Source organism: Electrona antarctica (assembly GCF_951216825.1).
Source record: "Electrona antarctica genome assembly, chromosome: 23".
NCBI classification, from domain to species: Eukaryota; Metazoa; Chordata; class Actinopteri; order Myctophiformes; family Myctophidae; genus Electrona; species Electrona antarctica.
The window spans coordinates 19,771,962-19,787,884 of NC_136804.1; the positions used below are offsets into that span (position 1 = coordinate 19,771,962).

Below are 15,923 nucleotides of genomic sequence, written 5' to 3' on the forward strand. Positions count from 1 at the left end.
ATGTCTCATGCTATGTCTCATGTATAAACAGTTGTTTTACCTGATATGATGGCCAAACGAGGCTGTCATGAATCCTTCCTGATCTCCCTGTATTAATATTTAATTCATGCTCCCTGTCGGTTAGTTTGCATTACGTTACAGTTTGGCACCGATATTTTGAACTCACAATGAAACGGTTATTGTCTCTTCAATTATGACCAGCAGACTAGAAGCCAATTGAGACTTCCTGACCTGTTCGTACAGTTTTAAAAGAGCAGTAAATTGCAGCAGGTTTCATCTTGGCAAACTGACAGCTGCAGAGGGACAGAGGCAGTGTTGATTTCGTAGACTAAAACTAAGACGAAAAATGTTCGTCGACTACCTTTTTGCACTGACAAAAACTAAATTGAAACGAAATGAAAACTAAGCTATGATGACTAAAACTAAGACTAAATATATCGACAATTTCGTCAAGAAATAAAAACTAGACTAAAATGTTAGGAAGGGACTAGTGGACAAGACATCCAGTATAAGTCATTTTACACTTGGTTGCATGCTGAAAATAGCCGATCTACAAGCTTGTAGACGGCCTTTGCCGCGTGTCACTCCCCATCTCCCTCCCCCTTTCCTGTCTAATTACTGTACCCTATCAATAAAGGCAAAAAACGGGGGGAAAAAAGCTTAAAAAAAACTAAAATTTAATGTTGCTGCCAAAAACAACACTGGACAGAGGAATGATAGGGTTTTCTGAATGATAAATTGTTTTTTATACTTCCTGTGAACTGGGATTGGCTGCGTTAGTTTTAGGACCATGAACAAGTCTCCCTTGAAGCTACAAACAGAAGAGCCAAGACTCCTCATCAAACGAGTATTCCTGGAGGACCCGTGTGTGTGTGTGTGTGTGTGTGTGTGTGTGTGTGTGTGTGTGTGTGTGTGTGTGTGTGTGTGTGTGTGTGTGTGTGTGTGTGTGTGTGTGTGTGTGTGTGTGTGTGTGTGTGTGTGTGTGTGTGTGTGTGTGTGTGTGTGTGTGTGTGTGTGTGTGTGTGTGTGTGTGTGTTAAAAAAAGGAAGATCACAACAGGTCCCAGTGGGACACTTGTAAACTTGTAGATGTTCAAATAGCTTAAGTATAGGGATTTCAAATAATAATAATAATCATCTGCAAAGCAACTAGTAACTAAATGTAGTGGAGTAAAAAGTACTATAATTTGCCTCTGAGGTGTAGTGTAGTATACTGTAAGTATGAAATGGAAATACTCAAGTAAATGTACTTGTAAATGTAAATGTAAATTTCCACCTCTGGATAGTTGTCAGTGTTGCCTTGTTCAGTCAGATAACTCACAAATAGTGTTGGGGGGGGGGGGGGGAGATTATGTAAATTCAAGTGTGACTATGACATTTCATCATTTCTTAAGCTTTATTTGGTTGTAAATGAACTTTGCTGATGAAAGATAGTGTTCTTTTTGCAGAGTGTATCCAACAACTACCGTTGAAATTGAAAGCATAACCGGTACTTTATACTGTAAATGTGTATTGTGAGGAGGAATTGTGGTAGAATTACCATCATAAGGAGGTTTACACAAATGTAAACTGTTTTCGTTTCAGTAGAAGAACTTTGTCCTGTCAAACTGCACAACTATAATCAAAACAACACAATTCTTCCTCTATTGACCACAATGAAGCGCTGTGAAGTTGCACAAAATCTGTTTCAGGCCCGGGTTGTGTGTCTCAAACCGCGTCTTCCCTCCTCAGGTGCTGTTCATCGGAGACTCGACCAACCGCGGTATGATGTACTTCCTGATGGAGCGGGTGAACTCCAGCCTGGAGGAGTGGGGCAAGGCTCACAACATGCTGGTCTACAGCAACCTGAACCAGGGCCTAACGCACGTCAGCTACTCCTACTACCCTCAGTTCTGGCTGGAGAAGAGCCACAGGCCCACCTTCCAGCAGGCCCTGGAACAGCTGTTACACAGGTGAGAGGATGCTGGGTGTAATTATTTAACTCCCGAGAGTGTGCAAATGTAACCAAACGGACCCGCAAATGTAATGGTTGTACGTTTGCAGTTGCACACACTCTTGAGTTACACATGGATAAAAAACGGAATACTGTGTAAGGGTGAAGAATTTAAATAGAATAGATTCCGAATCAGCTTTATTGTCACACCACAGTTTAACTAGTACAAAAGTGGGTGAAATTTGTTTTTGTGAATAGTTCCCATCGTGTCATTTTTCCAAGAAAACAAATAAAGGGAAGAGGGGGGTTAAGGAGATCAATGCAGGAAAAACAAAGTTTGAGCGCTTTTACCACAAAAAGTACAGGTAAAGGGTTTCTCTTGTGTGGGTCCTAGAAATTTACAGGCTTTTTTATTGCTTTTACCACAAAATGTACAACTAAATGTTTTTTACAAGGTCCAAAAATATATATTTACATACAGTATGTACCTGAGATAAGATATACGGTGTATATGTAAAGGCGTGTGAGCATAGCAGCTGTACTGTGCATTATATATACATTATACATTACATTATATATAGAGTATATTAGTCAAGGTGTTAGGTCATGGATTAAGGTGCAAAATCCGTTAGCCGCATAAACCACTAGAAGACTGACACTGGTATAATCCGCAACACTGGTGTAATCCGCGAGTGGTGTAAGAGGTAGAGCAAAAAAAAGAAGAAAAGTCAAGTACCTTGTCTAAAGCTAAAGTCCAAGTCAACTTGTCCCTGGTATAATCCAAGGCGGCAGGCCAGCCTAACACGACAGACTCATGCCATGTTTCAGCAATCTGCCGGGTGTCGGGTGGAAAGTGGAAACTGTTCCTAAGCCTGGTGGTGTTGCGGTAGGCCCCCTTGCCCTTCCGCGGGCATTGTAGGGGGTTGAACAGTTTGTGAATAGAAAGCGTTATTGTCTACATATGTGGAAATGTGCCTTTCATTTCAATTGTAGAATTAAAAACAGACACTACATACAGAAGGACCACAGGCCACAAGGACAATATGACAGATGTCTCGTTACATATTCCAGTTCATTGCAAAATGTGCAATTCCCGGTGGCGATTCGGTATAAATTGGTTTTAAGAATTCATTGGGGTAATGACCTACATGTTCAGGATTCTCTCTCCCGTTCTCTGTGAACAATTTTGACACATACAAAAATGGGTGCCAGGTACTAAACACTGCTTTACTTATAAACAAATACTGGGTAAGTGTTTTTTTTTCCTTCTAGATAGCAAGTCAGACCCATCTTGTTCTTAGTTTGAAAGTAAATTTGAATATTTATGACAATGCTATTCACAAATGTTTCGTTTGTTTTCGATGCCCCAGGGGTTTTTCCAAGCTCAAATGAACTGATGTCTCTTAAAGAGACCTCACGATAAGTATCAAAATAATTTATCTGGTTTGTTTGGCAACTTCAGAGGAAACAGTAAAATATCAATTTAAATATTTCTGACAAAGCTATTCACATAACAATATTTTTTTGTTTTCGATGCCCCAGGGGTGTTTCCAAGCCCAAATTAACTGATGTCTCCTAAAGAGACTTTGCGGGCAAAAAGAAAAATATTTTTTATCTGGTTCATTTAGGGTGACCACCTGTCCGTGGGACCGTCTGTCCCGTGTCGCGCACAAACAGAACAATGTCCCGCGACTCCGCGAGTCAAGACAGAATCAAAATCGTCGCTTTTTTCCCTGCTGAGCCGCCGGCCGTGGGGCAGTGGGACACGATGGTGGAGTGTTGTGTTCATGTACTGTATGTGTGAGTGGAAATGATCGGAATCGGATCTAAACACGAACTGAACGTCCATTTACATTCACTTCTTTGTTATTTTCCGGGGCTTTGAGCAACTTATGGGCATTGTCAACAAAGTGCCGGTTTTCCGGATGTGTAGTTCTTTGACTAGTGCTATTTGTAGAAGTGAGGACAGAGGAATAACACTAGCTACTGAACATGAGAACATATGCATGTATCCCAAAGTCATCGGGGTTTCGGGTCTCTCGAACATCATACCCCTCACTCGGGTGACCCAGCCGGGGTGATCAAGTCCCGACTTACGTCCCAGTAGCTACCCTCGATCAGTCCCATTTGGGCCACACAATCCGTTTCTCCGGAACTACTCTACCGGGACTGGGAGGATCAGCAATCTGGCGCATGGAGGGACTAGGCTCTGTGTGTTGACTCCTGTCCGGGCCCCTCCTACATCAGGTGCCGTCTACATTCCGGCTGTCACCCGTCTCTCCGGTGGTCACCACCCAGTTGTCACATAGTCTATTCCTATAAGTCACTATAAATAGAATGAATATCTATAACTAAAAATATATATTATATTAAAATATAATCCATATTATCCAGCAATATGAAATGATTAGTGCACCTTGAGAAATATGAAAACATCATTACATCATCATGAATAGCATTAACCACATGAACCCCTGTCCCTCATTGGGCTTGTTTGGAGGTGGTCACCCTATAGGTTCGTTCGGCAACTTCGCAGGAAAACAGCTGCACAAAATTACATGAAACTTTCAGCAAAAGGTGGGAAATGGCTCCTTGACTACCTCCTGGTCAGATTTGTCGTGTAATTGGGTAAAGGCCAAAGGTCATGAAAAAGGTCACAGTCGTTTCTGCCCTCCACCATGTGGAGTGGGGGTTTGGTGTGTATTGGAGGAGTACGTGCTCATTCATAATGACAAAGTTTTGCCGACAGCTTTGTTCACAGCACTGTCCTAATGTTGGTGCTACAATCTTTAGCATTTCAGAATCAGATTTTCCTTTTCTAAACATATACTGTAGTGCTCTGACTGCTGTCTCAACTGTAATTATTCAAGGACAAATTCCCCACCTTTCCTTTCCTGGAAGTTTCGTGTCATTCTGAACAGCCGTTTTCCCTTAAAGTTTCTAACAAGCGGAAAAAGAAACAAACCTTTGAATGGGATAATAACATTCAAACTGTTCATCTTTAACTAACTTCCCAATGTCTTATTTTTGCTGTGCCACAGGTTTCTATCAATCACACAGACGATATCTGTGTGCCCAAGTATCTGTGTTTAAGAGCACAGCCTATACACATAAAATTGTATCCTTTGGGACAAAGTGTTCAAAACTTTCATAGTGGATCAGATTTGGATTTGGAGTGTTACGGGTATTACTTTAATATGAGATAATTCTATGATCACAAATAGGATATCAAAGTGATCCAAATCCCGTTTTTTATTTTTTTTTATCTACCCAAAATCCGAATCTAATCCACTCGGATAGGGATTAAAAGTTTTGAACTCTTGCACCCCAGGGATTTGAAAGTTTAATCTGCAATATAACAGTGGAGGCCAACAACGACTCTATTTTTATTTTCACTGGCGCAGCCTGCTCATCACACATTATGTGATGAGACATGTGTTATCCCGTCTGGCCATATGGAAATAAGCTTAATCGGTTGTTGTGATCAAAGCGCTAGAGGTCGTGACTCAGGAGGCATGTTCGACTGATGCCGTGCAGCGGGGCCTCCTTGCCAGCAGTCTCACACGGCCTCAGATGTGTTCAAAGCTAGGGATGCATCCTGGGCCATAAGCTGCCATTTTATTGAGCACTGCTGCTAAGCCAGCAACAATCCAGGAAGCGTTAAACTGTGTGTGTGTGTGTGTGTGTGTGTGTGTGTGTGTGTGTGTGTGTGTGTGTGTGTGTGTGTGTGTGTGTGTGTGTGTGTGTGTGTGTGTGTGTGTGTGTGTGTGTGTGTGTGTGTGTGTGTGTCATTAGTCCTTTGGGCTCGGTTATGAGTTGCATATTTCTTTGAGTTGACTTGGCACTTTATGGCCATCTGCTCATATACACATTGATGAGATACATGTATTGCCATCACCTAAAGGTCACGCCCCCTGGAAAACTCTGCTCAGACAGTGCTGGTAGTGGGAGGCGTCCAGTGGCTCAACACCAATCACATCAGAGTCATCAGACAGGTGCTGGAGAGGTAGAGATATGCACACATAAACACGTATCAACAAACATGTACACGCACGTTGAGGACATCATCAGTATTCAGTCCTTCTCTTTTTCATACACTGTTTTAGTAACTAGTTAACTCACTCGGAAATACTCCGAAGATACTTGGAAATAACGTTATACAAACATACTCGGAAATAACATTATACAAACGTACTCAGAAATGACATTATACAAACAACATTATACAGTACATGCTGACATAGTGAAGGCCTAAATGCTACTACAGGAGGAGGCTGAAGAGGTTTGTTCACTGACGAGCTGTCACTGTGGTAGCATTGAGAGAAGAAACTGTATACTCTAGTATACTGTATAGTCTAGATGGATTTCCGATGCTCCATCTTCACCTACTCACTCACTCACTTTCACCTACTCACTCACTTTCACCTACTCACTCATTGACTCACTTTCTCTGACTGTTTCTGCACGGCTTTTCAAAACAAACTTATCTGAGAACAAATGGATTTTTTACTCGTTGCTGCTCCGCTCTGAGTTCTGAGACACCCGCCCACTGGAACAGTAATTTTACCACAGGTCTCCACTGTTTGTTTGCATTAACCTCCGACATGCTTTGACATGATTTGTCTGAGATTTATGGAAAAAGGGGAATATCCGCACTCTCTTAATAGAGTTTGAGTTTCTTTATTTCATGAAATCACATGCAGCAGCAGTCCACCTAGAGAAACGAATGCGTTTCGGCACGCAGGCCTTCCTCAGCGTTTCAAATGCTGAGGAAGGCCTGCATGCTGAAATGCGTCTGAGATTTAGCCATTTCTGGCGACAGCGCTGTAGACAAGTCACACTGACCCATCACACATGATGTTTGCTTCGCTGTCTCTTCAGTAATCTTTGGCTAGTTAGAAAGTCTTGGAGGTGCAAGAACTTCCAAAATGAACTTCAGCAAGGCAATGCATTTGTTTACTCAACAATTACTATGTCATCTTGTTGTTGACCTGCCAAAGCCAAAAATTGCTAGACTTTGGTATATGCACTCATTAACTCACTTTTATTCACTCACTCATTTACTACTCACTGAGTATCACTCATTAACTCACTTTTATTCACTCACTCATTTACTACTCACTGAGTATCACTCATTAACTCACTTTTATTCACTCACTCATTTACTACTCAGTACTCACTGACTCACTTACTCACTGATATTATTTTCTCTCTCCTGTGTTTCTACTTCAGAGAAAACCTTGGGAATATCATGGTGGTGGTGAAGTCTTTAGGCATCGGTTTCCATCTTCCTGTTGAAGGCATCCATTCTCTCAGCCTGGTAACTCCTTCTCCTCATTCATTCTTCTTTATTTACAAGGAACATTCAAAGCATTAACAACTTAAACCCTATAGTTGACCGACAGGGTCACTAGTCAGGGCTCTATACTTGGTCCACTCCTTTTCACCCTCCACTTACTCTACAGTCTACACCAAATCTCTCTACAAGCTCCCAACACACAACGTTATGAGCTATATCTGTTTTAGCCAAATGTTTACATTTTCAAAAATGTTCATCGAAAATAGCAAATCTACAAGCTATAAAGTCAGCCTATAGAGCGTCGCAGTCCCGCCTCCTACCCTGGACCAGGAAATGAAACCCAATGCATTTTTCCCATAGACATTTCTTAAAGTATTTATTTAAAGACGGTTACGCCGCGGACAAAGCCAACTCGAGTCGTGACAACTCATGACAACACAAACAATATTTTGGACCAAACAAATAATTACAAAGAAGAAAAACAACAAAAAAAGTGTTGTAACCTGCCGTTTTTTTCTTCTTTCTAATTATTTGTTTGGTCCAAAATATTGTTTGTGTTGTCATGAGTTGTCACGACTCGAGTTAGCTTTGTCCGCGGCGTAACCGTCTTTAAATAAATACTATGAGGAAAATGTCTATGAGGAAAATGCATTGGGTTTCATTTCCTGGTCCAGGGTAGGAGGCGGGACTGCAACGCTCTATTCCCCCTGACTGTGGCCTTTGTAATAATCCATGGCTCCCAACCTGCTGTTGAATCAGTAATATCTCCTGTAGTTCAACAAACACTAATGATGTCCTTGAGTCATTCATAATGTGACGAATCCTTGTTTCTCGGCATGTCTGTCAACGTTGCAGCGAGGAATACAGCAGCTATATCGTGAAAACAGCAACATCCTCACCACGGCAAAGCACTATGGCTACGAGGTGATCGACACATTCTACATGACCATGGGCCGATATAAAGAGTTCCTGCAGGGACGATGTGCCTGCCATTTCCATGAGGTAAATTAATTGACATGTCGGTGGTAAAGTAGGTGGAAAATTTAAATTATTAATTTTAATGTATTTAGAAAGGAAATTCCTATTTGGTTGTCAGACATATTTGCTGGTTAGTGAGTGATACAAGGCAGTCCACTCCACTGCCACCTGTAGGCTACTGTAAAAAATGATAATCCACACAATGATATCGACGCTGTACAAAAACCACAAAATGCAAAGAAAATGGAATGTATAGTATTATGGGTTCCCGCGGTCATGAAATTCCTGGAATTATTTTGAAATTAGAAAAAACATTTTCACTGTACTACTGGAAAGGTTTTGGAATGGATCAAAGGTCCTGGAATTTATCAAGGGTCCTGGAATTTGTTTTGACTATGCATTGTTTTTGGCTATTTATCTTGTAAATAAAAATAAAAAACATTTCCAAATAAAAAAGATGCCCTGAGGGCGAGAAGCGACCTCGCCCTAAAGGCGGATGCGTGCATTCGCATGCACGCATCCGTGCAAGAATTTTAAAATCAATCCTAAAAACAACCGGAAGCCAGTGCAGTGAAGCTAAAACTGGAGTAATATGTTCTCTCATCTTAGTTTTAGTTAAAACTCTGGCTGCTGCATTTTGGACAAGTTGTAATCTGTCAGTTGTTTTCTTAGGCAGTCTTTTTTTGCATCGTCCAATGACAGATAGGCCCTGATTCGTGCAATATTTCTAAGGTGAAAAAAGGCAATCTTGGCAACATGATTAATGTATGAATCAATTCAGAATCAATACTGACCCCCTAGTTCTTTACTGTACTGTTAGTTTCTACAGTCAGGTTGCCAAGTCTGCGTATTATTGATTCTTTCTGCTCACTAGAACCTATTATGAGAACTTCTGTCTTATCCTCATTTAGCCCATTCAATTCTTACCCCTGATACACCAACTGCCCCCACCACACACAGGAGTAAAAGACTCATTACTCATTATTCCGCTGAAGGATTGTTATAGTCCTGGAAATTGGGTTAAATATTCTGGAAAGGTTTGGGAAATTAATTGGAAAAAATGTACCCTGGAGTATGCGTTCTAATCTACAGGTCGCAGAGTACTTAGCCAGTTTTCCCTGAGGAAACCCACACTGATCATTTCCCCATCCTTTCTGTTTGATATTGATGTGCTTTCAAAGCCAAGACAGAACAAAGCATTAAATACTGTGTCTAAAGCGCTCAGCAGCCACAAATCACACAACCATTTTCTCAGTGGACAGGAAATCAGCACTTCTGTTCCTCTGGTTGAACAAATCTAATGCTCTCTGCTTCCACATCAAGGAGGTTTCTGAAAATAAATCCCCTCACTGCCCTCTCCCGGGTCCCTGTAAAAGAGCTGCCTTTTTGTTTTTATTCACCTATAAAATTGGCCTCTGCACAAGTTAATGAGTAATTAGCAATTAAAACTGCATTTTACTGCATCTTAAAATGCACGTTGGTAGCAGCTGGGTGTGTATGTGAAGTGGTTTCAGGGCCCTTATGTGTGGCAGGCTCAATCCCACCAACCACCCACGCCCCCATCTCACTTCATATGGCTCTTAAATGACAGCAGGCCTGCAGAATCTGTCAAACGGAGAGCAATCTAGTCTAGTTAAAGTCTGATTTGTGTGTGCGTGCGCGTGTTGGTTTCTGCGTGTGCACAACAGAGGCTGTTTTAGGGTTAGGACTTAGATTAATTTATTTAGGGTTAGAATTAGTTAGGCTACTGTAGCCTGACAGCGTGTTGCAGGTTTGAGTCCCGGTCCAGGCAGCCATTGCTGCGTTTCACTCCCCATCTCTCTCTCCCCATTTCCCCATGAGTAAGTGATATTTTTGTTGTAATCAATAGAATGTTTTTTTTCCCAGTAAAGGGGTTCTCCCGGTCTCTCCAGCAATTTAGTAAACAGAAAATGTGCAAATGTTTTACTGAAATATAACAATAATAATTGCGACTGTAGGTCGCGGATTACTATGAAAACCTGCAAATCCGTTGATCCATCACTCAGTCACGCCTCCATATATGGTTGTCAGTCCATCACGATTCGTGACATCACGTCTCATATTGTCAGTCCATCGCGCCTCGTGACATCACACCTCGTCACATGTCACGTCTCATATATGGCCGTCTCCATATATGAAGATCACGACACTGACCTCATCAAACCCTGGATAGTATACATGGACAACACTGGATCATCACCTAGATCTGCATATATGGAGCCGGCCAGCAACTCTACATCTGACCTCAAACCCTTAGATCGCCATATATGGGGCTGACATAATAATAATTTCAAAACACTGGCATATTATTCATTATTCAGTCAGACCCGAGGCTCAGCACTGTGTTTACACAAGCCCCAGCTGTGGTGTTTAAGCGCCCTTCTAATCTAAGAGACCAGTTTGTGAGATCGTACACACCTGAGCAGAACAAGTAAGACGCGCAAACGCGGGAAGCGAACGCAGCTCGTAAATTGCAATAACAACAATTAGAATAAATTACGTACTTTAAGGTTTTTTTTAAGTTAAGTTTTTTTAAATTAAATGTTTTTTCAAGTTATTTTTTTAGTGTGTGTATGCGTGTGTGCGTTTTTCCTTTTTAAGTTTTTTTTTTAAGTTACGTTTTTTTTTAAGTTAAGTTTATTTTTAAGTTAAGTTTTTTGTGTGTGTGCGTTTTTCCTTTATAAGTTTTTTTTTAAGTTAAGTTTTTTTTTAAGTTAAGTTTTTTTTTAAGTTAAGTTTTTTGTGTGTGCGTTTTTCCTTTTTAAGTTTTTTTTTTAAGTTAGGTTTTTTTTTAAGTTAAGTTTTTTTTTAAGTTAAGTTTTTTGTGTGTGTGTGTGCGTGCGTGCGTGTGTGTGTGTGTGTGTGTGTGTGCGTGCGTGCATGTGTGTGTGTGTTTTTGTGTGTGATACAGCTGCGCCCTCTGGTGGTGGGCGGGTGGTGTTACAGCGTGACACACACACACAGACACACACACAGACACACAGACGTGATCTGCTGGGTCTCATAGTAAATGCTCACTGCGTTCGCAATGACTCAACGATTAAATAATGTGCATATCAGCGCCCCCACCACCTCAGGACATTGTGATACTGCAGCTAAAACTGCTTCAGAAGCCAGAAATAAATGACATGAACTGGTTATATCAGAGTGGTGATTTAGGCTCAAACCATTAGAAATACGTTTGACGGACATAAACAATATGATATTAAATATTAAAAAGTTTTAAAATGCATGTTTTTTTAAGTACTGTACTTAAGTACAATTTTGAGGTACTTGTACTTTACTTGAGTATTTCTAATTTCCAGTACTTTTAGAAGAAGGAGAGGACACTGGAGCAGCATGGACATTTCAAGCCTTTTCACTAGTATAGGTGCTAGCACACAAAACGACTAACGTTTTGACCTATGCAGTCTTCATCAGAGTCATCACTGCGGAAGAATTATACTAGCACCTTGTTCTTCAGTAAAGGACACTAGTCTGGGACTCTAGTCGAACCCCAGTGTTTGTACTGGTGGTTACTTCTACTCCACTACATCTCAGATGCAAATATTGTCCTTTTACTCCACTACAATTATTTAAAAACGTTAGTTACTAGCCAATAGCCAATCTGAATTTGTAGATCTGCTATTTTCAAAAGATATTTACACATTTTGAACTTTGAGCAAGACGAGTACTTTTACTTTTTGTACTTTAAGTACATTTTGATGCAGATACTTTTGTACTTTTACTCAAGTGTACATTTTGAACACGGGACTTCTTCTTTTCCACCACTTGCAGGTGGAGAAGCTGTCCAGGAATCCCGCGAGGACCGTCGAGCAGAGTGGCGGCAGCACCCTGACCTCGGCCCATGCCGCCCTGCTGGACCAGGACCAGTGGGTGGGGTCTAACACCTCCTCGTCCTATCACGTGAGGGGACCGGTCAACCAGATGTACTCTGAGATATTGCTGAGCCGTCTGTGTCCTCGCAGAGCCCCTGGAAACTAGAGACCCCCCCCCCTCCCTCCCTCCCTCCCCCACGCACACTGAAACCCACAGTGTTCATTTAACTCTGAGAGTGGAAAACATGGATCCAAATGGACCCCCTGACCGGTGCCCGGGATATTGTGTGTGTATGTGTGTGTGTGTGTGCGTGTGTGCGTGTGTGCGTGTGTGCGTGCGCGTGTGCGTCTGCGTGTGTGTGTGTGTGTGTGTGTGTGTGTGTGTGTGTGTGTGTGTGTGTGTGTGTGTGTGTGTGTGTGTGTGTGTGTGTGCCTGTGTGTCTGTGTGCGTGCACGCGTTCTCTGTGAAGACAGAGAGGTCATTCCATGTGAGTGGTGTAACAGGAGAATGTTGACTATTCAGCCATGCGACAGGGATCGTTGCTCCTGTCCCAAGCACCTGCTCTGATTGGCCGGCCTTAATGAACACACCTGGTCATGTGACCTGAACTCAGAGGCTGACAGGGTCACCATGGGTAGACCTGTTTTTTGTCTTGAGTAATAATGAGGCATATTTGGCAGGTGCTTCATAGGCACTAATTATATCATTTTGACCACTTAAACCCTGTATTATACTATACTATACTATACTATACTATACTATACTATACTATACTATACTATACTATACTATACTATACTATGATTTTTTGCTCCCGATCCGATTCCGATCATTTGATTTTGTGTATCTGCCGATACCGATTTTTTTAAATATTTATATTTATTTATATAGAACACTTATGCCATATCACAATAATACAATATCCAAAACCACAGACAATATCCAGTCTAACATCATGATATGGATATAATATTGATACTAGGGATGTCCCGATCACGTTTTTTTGCTCCCGATCCGATTTCGATCATTTGAAAATGATGTGATCGGCCCCGATTTCCGATCACGTGTGCGGATCGGACAACCCTTATAGGCCTACTATACTATACTATACTATACTATACTATACTATACTATACTATACTATACTATACTTAGTAAAACTTATATTAGTTGTGTCCTTCTACACAAAATCTCTTCAGCAGAAATAGCAGATCTATAAGCGCGGCGCGTTATGATCTTGTAGATCTGCTATTTCTGATGAACGTTCCTCCCAGAAGGTGGCACTAGGGTTCAAGTGGTTAAACATGGAGTAGGTTTTAAAGGCTCTCTAAGTTTAAAATGATAATGAATGATAAAGGCACAGGAATAATTATCATTTGTGATACTTATCTTAAACTACGGTATGTTAAGCTATTAAGTTATGTTAAGCTATTAAGTATGTTAACATGTTATGTACAATTTCTTTGATGACATGCTGCATTTTGGACACAGAGATAATGGCAAAACATTACCCTGGGCAGGGTCACCAGCCTGGTAGCTGGTGAAAGAAGGGATCACTGAAGTATCGCCATAATAATGGAAATTACAGCAAATAATGGAACTTTTTTTTCTTTTTTTCCAAGAAAGAGGGAAAATATAAGGCAAAGACTGGGAATTAAAATGCCTTGGATAAAAGCTGCATTTTCTCTCAAGTTGCGCAGTCTGCCAAATCAAGAGAGAAAAACACAAGAAGAGAAAAATGTATTTGAATTATTGTGGAGGTCTCCACTGTATACCTCATTCAGCCACTTTCTGTGGCATAATATTCAATGCCAAAGATATGACACAATGATATTCATTATGTAAGAGAATAATGTCTTATATGTATATGATTGCCTGCTTATGTTGTCTATATTTTTATATAAAGTGTTTATTTCTATAAGGGGAATTACACCCTTTTATCTGAACTGGACTCTTTCCCTGCTCCTTCTGTGTAAATGATTCTGTATTTTCAGTCCTCAGCAGTTGATTAGAAATGTGCCTGTAAAGCTATAGTGTATATAATGCATTGTCTATAATACATTGTCAAGCCCATATTTGTTCCTAGTCATCCTCCGAATCAGTGAGGCTTCTGGCATGTTCTTCATTGAGCCGTATTTGACGTCTGATGAAATAAATGTCCTCATGATGATGTCACTGGGCGGGTAGTCTCTCAAGCCAGGCAACCATTCCACAATCTTTGAATGTAAATGCCCCCCCCCCCCTCTCCTTTTTAAAGTGGTACAAAGGAAGTTATCGTTTCCATTCATAAAAATATAATTATTTTAAAATACTTTAAAATGTAATTCCATAATAGCAGCAAGCTAGTATATGCTTTGACTAATTTGATTAACAGGAATTATTTATGCCAGTGGTTCTCAAACCTTTTCAGTTCAAGGACCCCCAGTTTACTATGCATTAGGCCACAGAGTAGACCCCCATAAGACTGAGTTACGGGTCAATTTGTTTCCATTGTGTGTGTGTGTGTGTGGGGGGGGGGGCATCCGCTTTGAAGCCTGAACTGCTTTCAGGCCGATGCACTGAAAACGGTTCACGGAAGCATTTGAAATTTGTCGTGAGTCAAGAGTCTGTCTCAAGGGACTACTGGGCGAACAACTTCATACCAACAGCTATCAGTGACACATCAGACTTCTGAGTGCGAGATGGCTGGTTTGGTTTTCTTTTCCATTGGACATATAGGGCTCCATTTTCGTCACCGCTAAACCCCTTATCCCTAAACTTCTTTGCCTTTTTTTACTATTTTGAAAAACATTTTTGAATAGTTCAACTAGCCAATCTTTTGCCCTAACCCTTTTTTGTGTAAAACAGGAACTGGTTTTGGCTCATCCCCACTACTTCCCTCCCGGATGCTTATTCCTTCCAACAACATTAAGGCAGTGGTGCTGACAGAGAGGTTATGTACAGGCTAATCTCTCAAGACACATTTTATAAATGGATAATGGATAATGGATGGTCTTTTTCTTTCTTTTTTTCTTTCCTTTATTTTCTTTTTCTTTTTTTTAACCAAATAGATTCCCAGATTGTGCATAATTGTATTTTTATGAAATATCCCTTTAAATCAGTTTACATTGATGGAAGGACTGTTACAGTGGACAGACAACTAGTGAAGGCTTTCTCTCTCTCTCTCTCTCTCTCTCTCTCTCTCTCTCTCTCTCTCTCTCTCTCTCTCTCTCTCTCTCTCTTTCTCTCTCGCGCTGTAGGCCTATGTCTTTCTCTCACAGGCGGGAGCGTTCACACAGACACACACACACACACACACACACACACACACACACACTAAAAGCCTTGGTACCGGAGGGCACACACACACACACACACACACACACTGTCAAATCATGCCTGGTCCAAATGTGAAGAATTAAACAATTTTCATGGTTAAATGTTATTTGCTTACACGTTGAGTTATATTACTGTCCACTCAGCAAGAGTAATATTATGTGTTGGTGTTGGTTCTCGGTTCGCTGGATTTGAATGTCAAGGAGACAGTGTTATCTGGCATTATTTAAAATATATTTTCTCTATTAGACAATTTTTTTAAATAAAACAAATAAAACAAAATCAATGGTTTGTTAAAAATTGACAATAAACTGACTAAACTGAGGAAGAGTGGGCACCTCAATGTAAAATGTAGGCCTACTATTTTGTCCAATAAAAAAGTTATTAGAAAAAATGTCTTAAGTAGGCCTAATGTAAAGTGAACATGCATGGTAGGCCTATCTCATTATCAATATTGTAAAAATGTTAACTTTTTTAAACTTCAGCGTGCCAGACCATGACAAATCATTTTAAGGGCCGCCATGGAGCCAATAGGCCTATAGCCTATAGGCTACTCGTC

The 15,923-nt window shown here is 40.8% G+C and overlaps 1 protein-coding gene across 1 annotated transcript in view; it reads left to right on the top strand.

The window, feature by feature from the left end:
• Window positions 1–13,995, top strand: part of cped1 (cadherin-like and PC-esterase domain containing 1) — a 107,076-nt gene extending 93,081 nt beyond the window's left edge. The window contains exons 17-21 of the mRNA XM_079494737.1: window positions 1,731–1,951; window positions 5,837–5,938; window positions 7,165–7,252; window positions 8,087–8,233; window positions 12,008–13,995. Of these exons, the coding sequence (XP_079350863.1) occupies window positions 1,731–1,951; window positions 5,837–5,938; window positions 7,165–7,252; window positions 8,087–8,233; window positions 12,008–12,214 (765 nt within the window). The 3' untranslated portion in view covers window positions 12,215–13,995. The remainder of the gene's footprint in view (window positions 1–1,730; window positions 1,952–5,836; window positions 5,939–7,164; window positions 7,253–8,086; window positions 8,234–12,007) is intronic.
• Window positions 13,996–15,923: the final 1,928 nt, after the last annotated feature.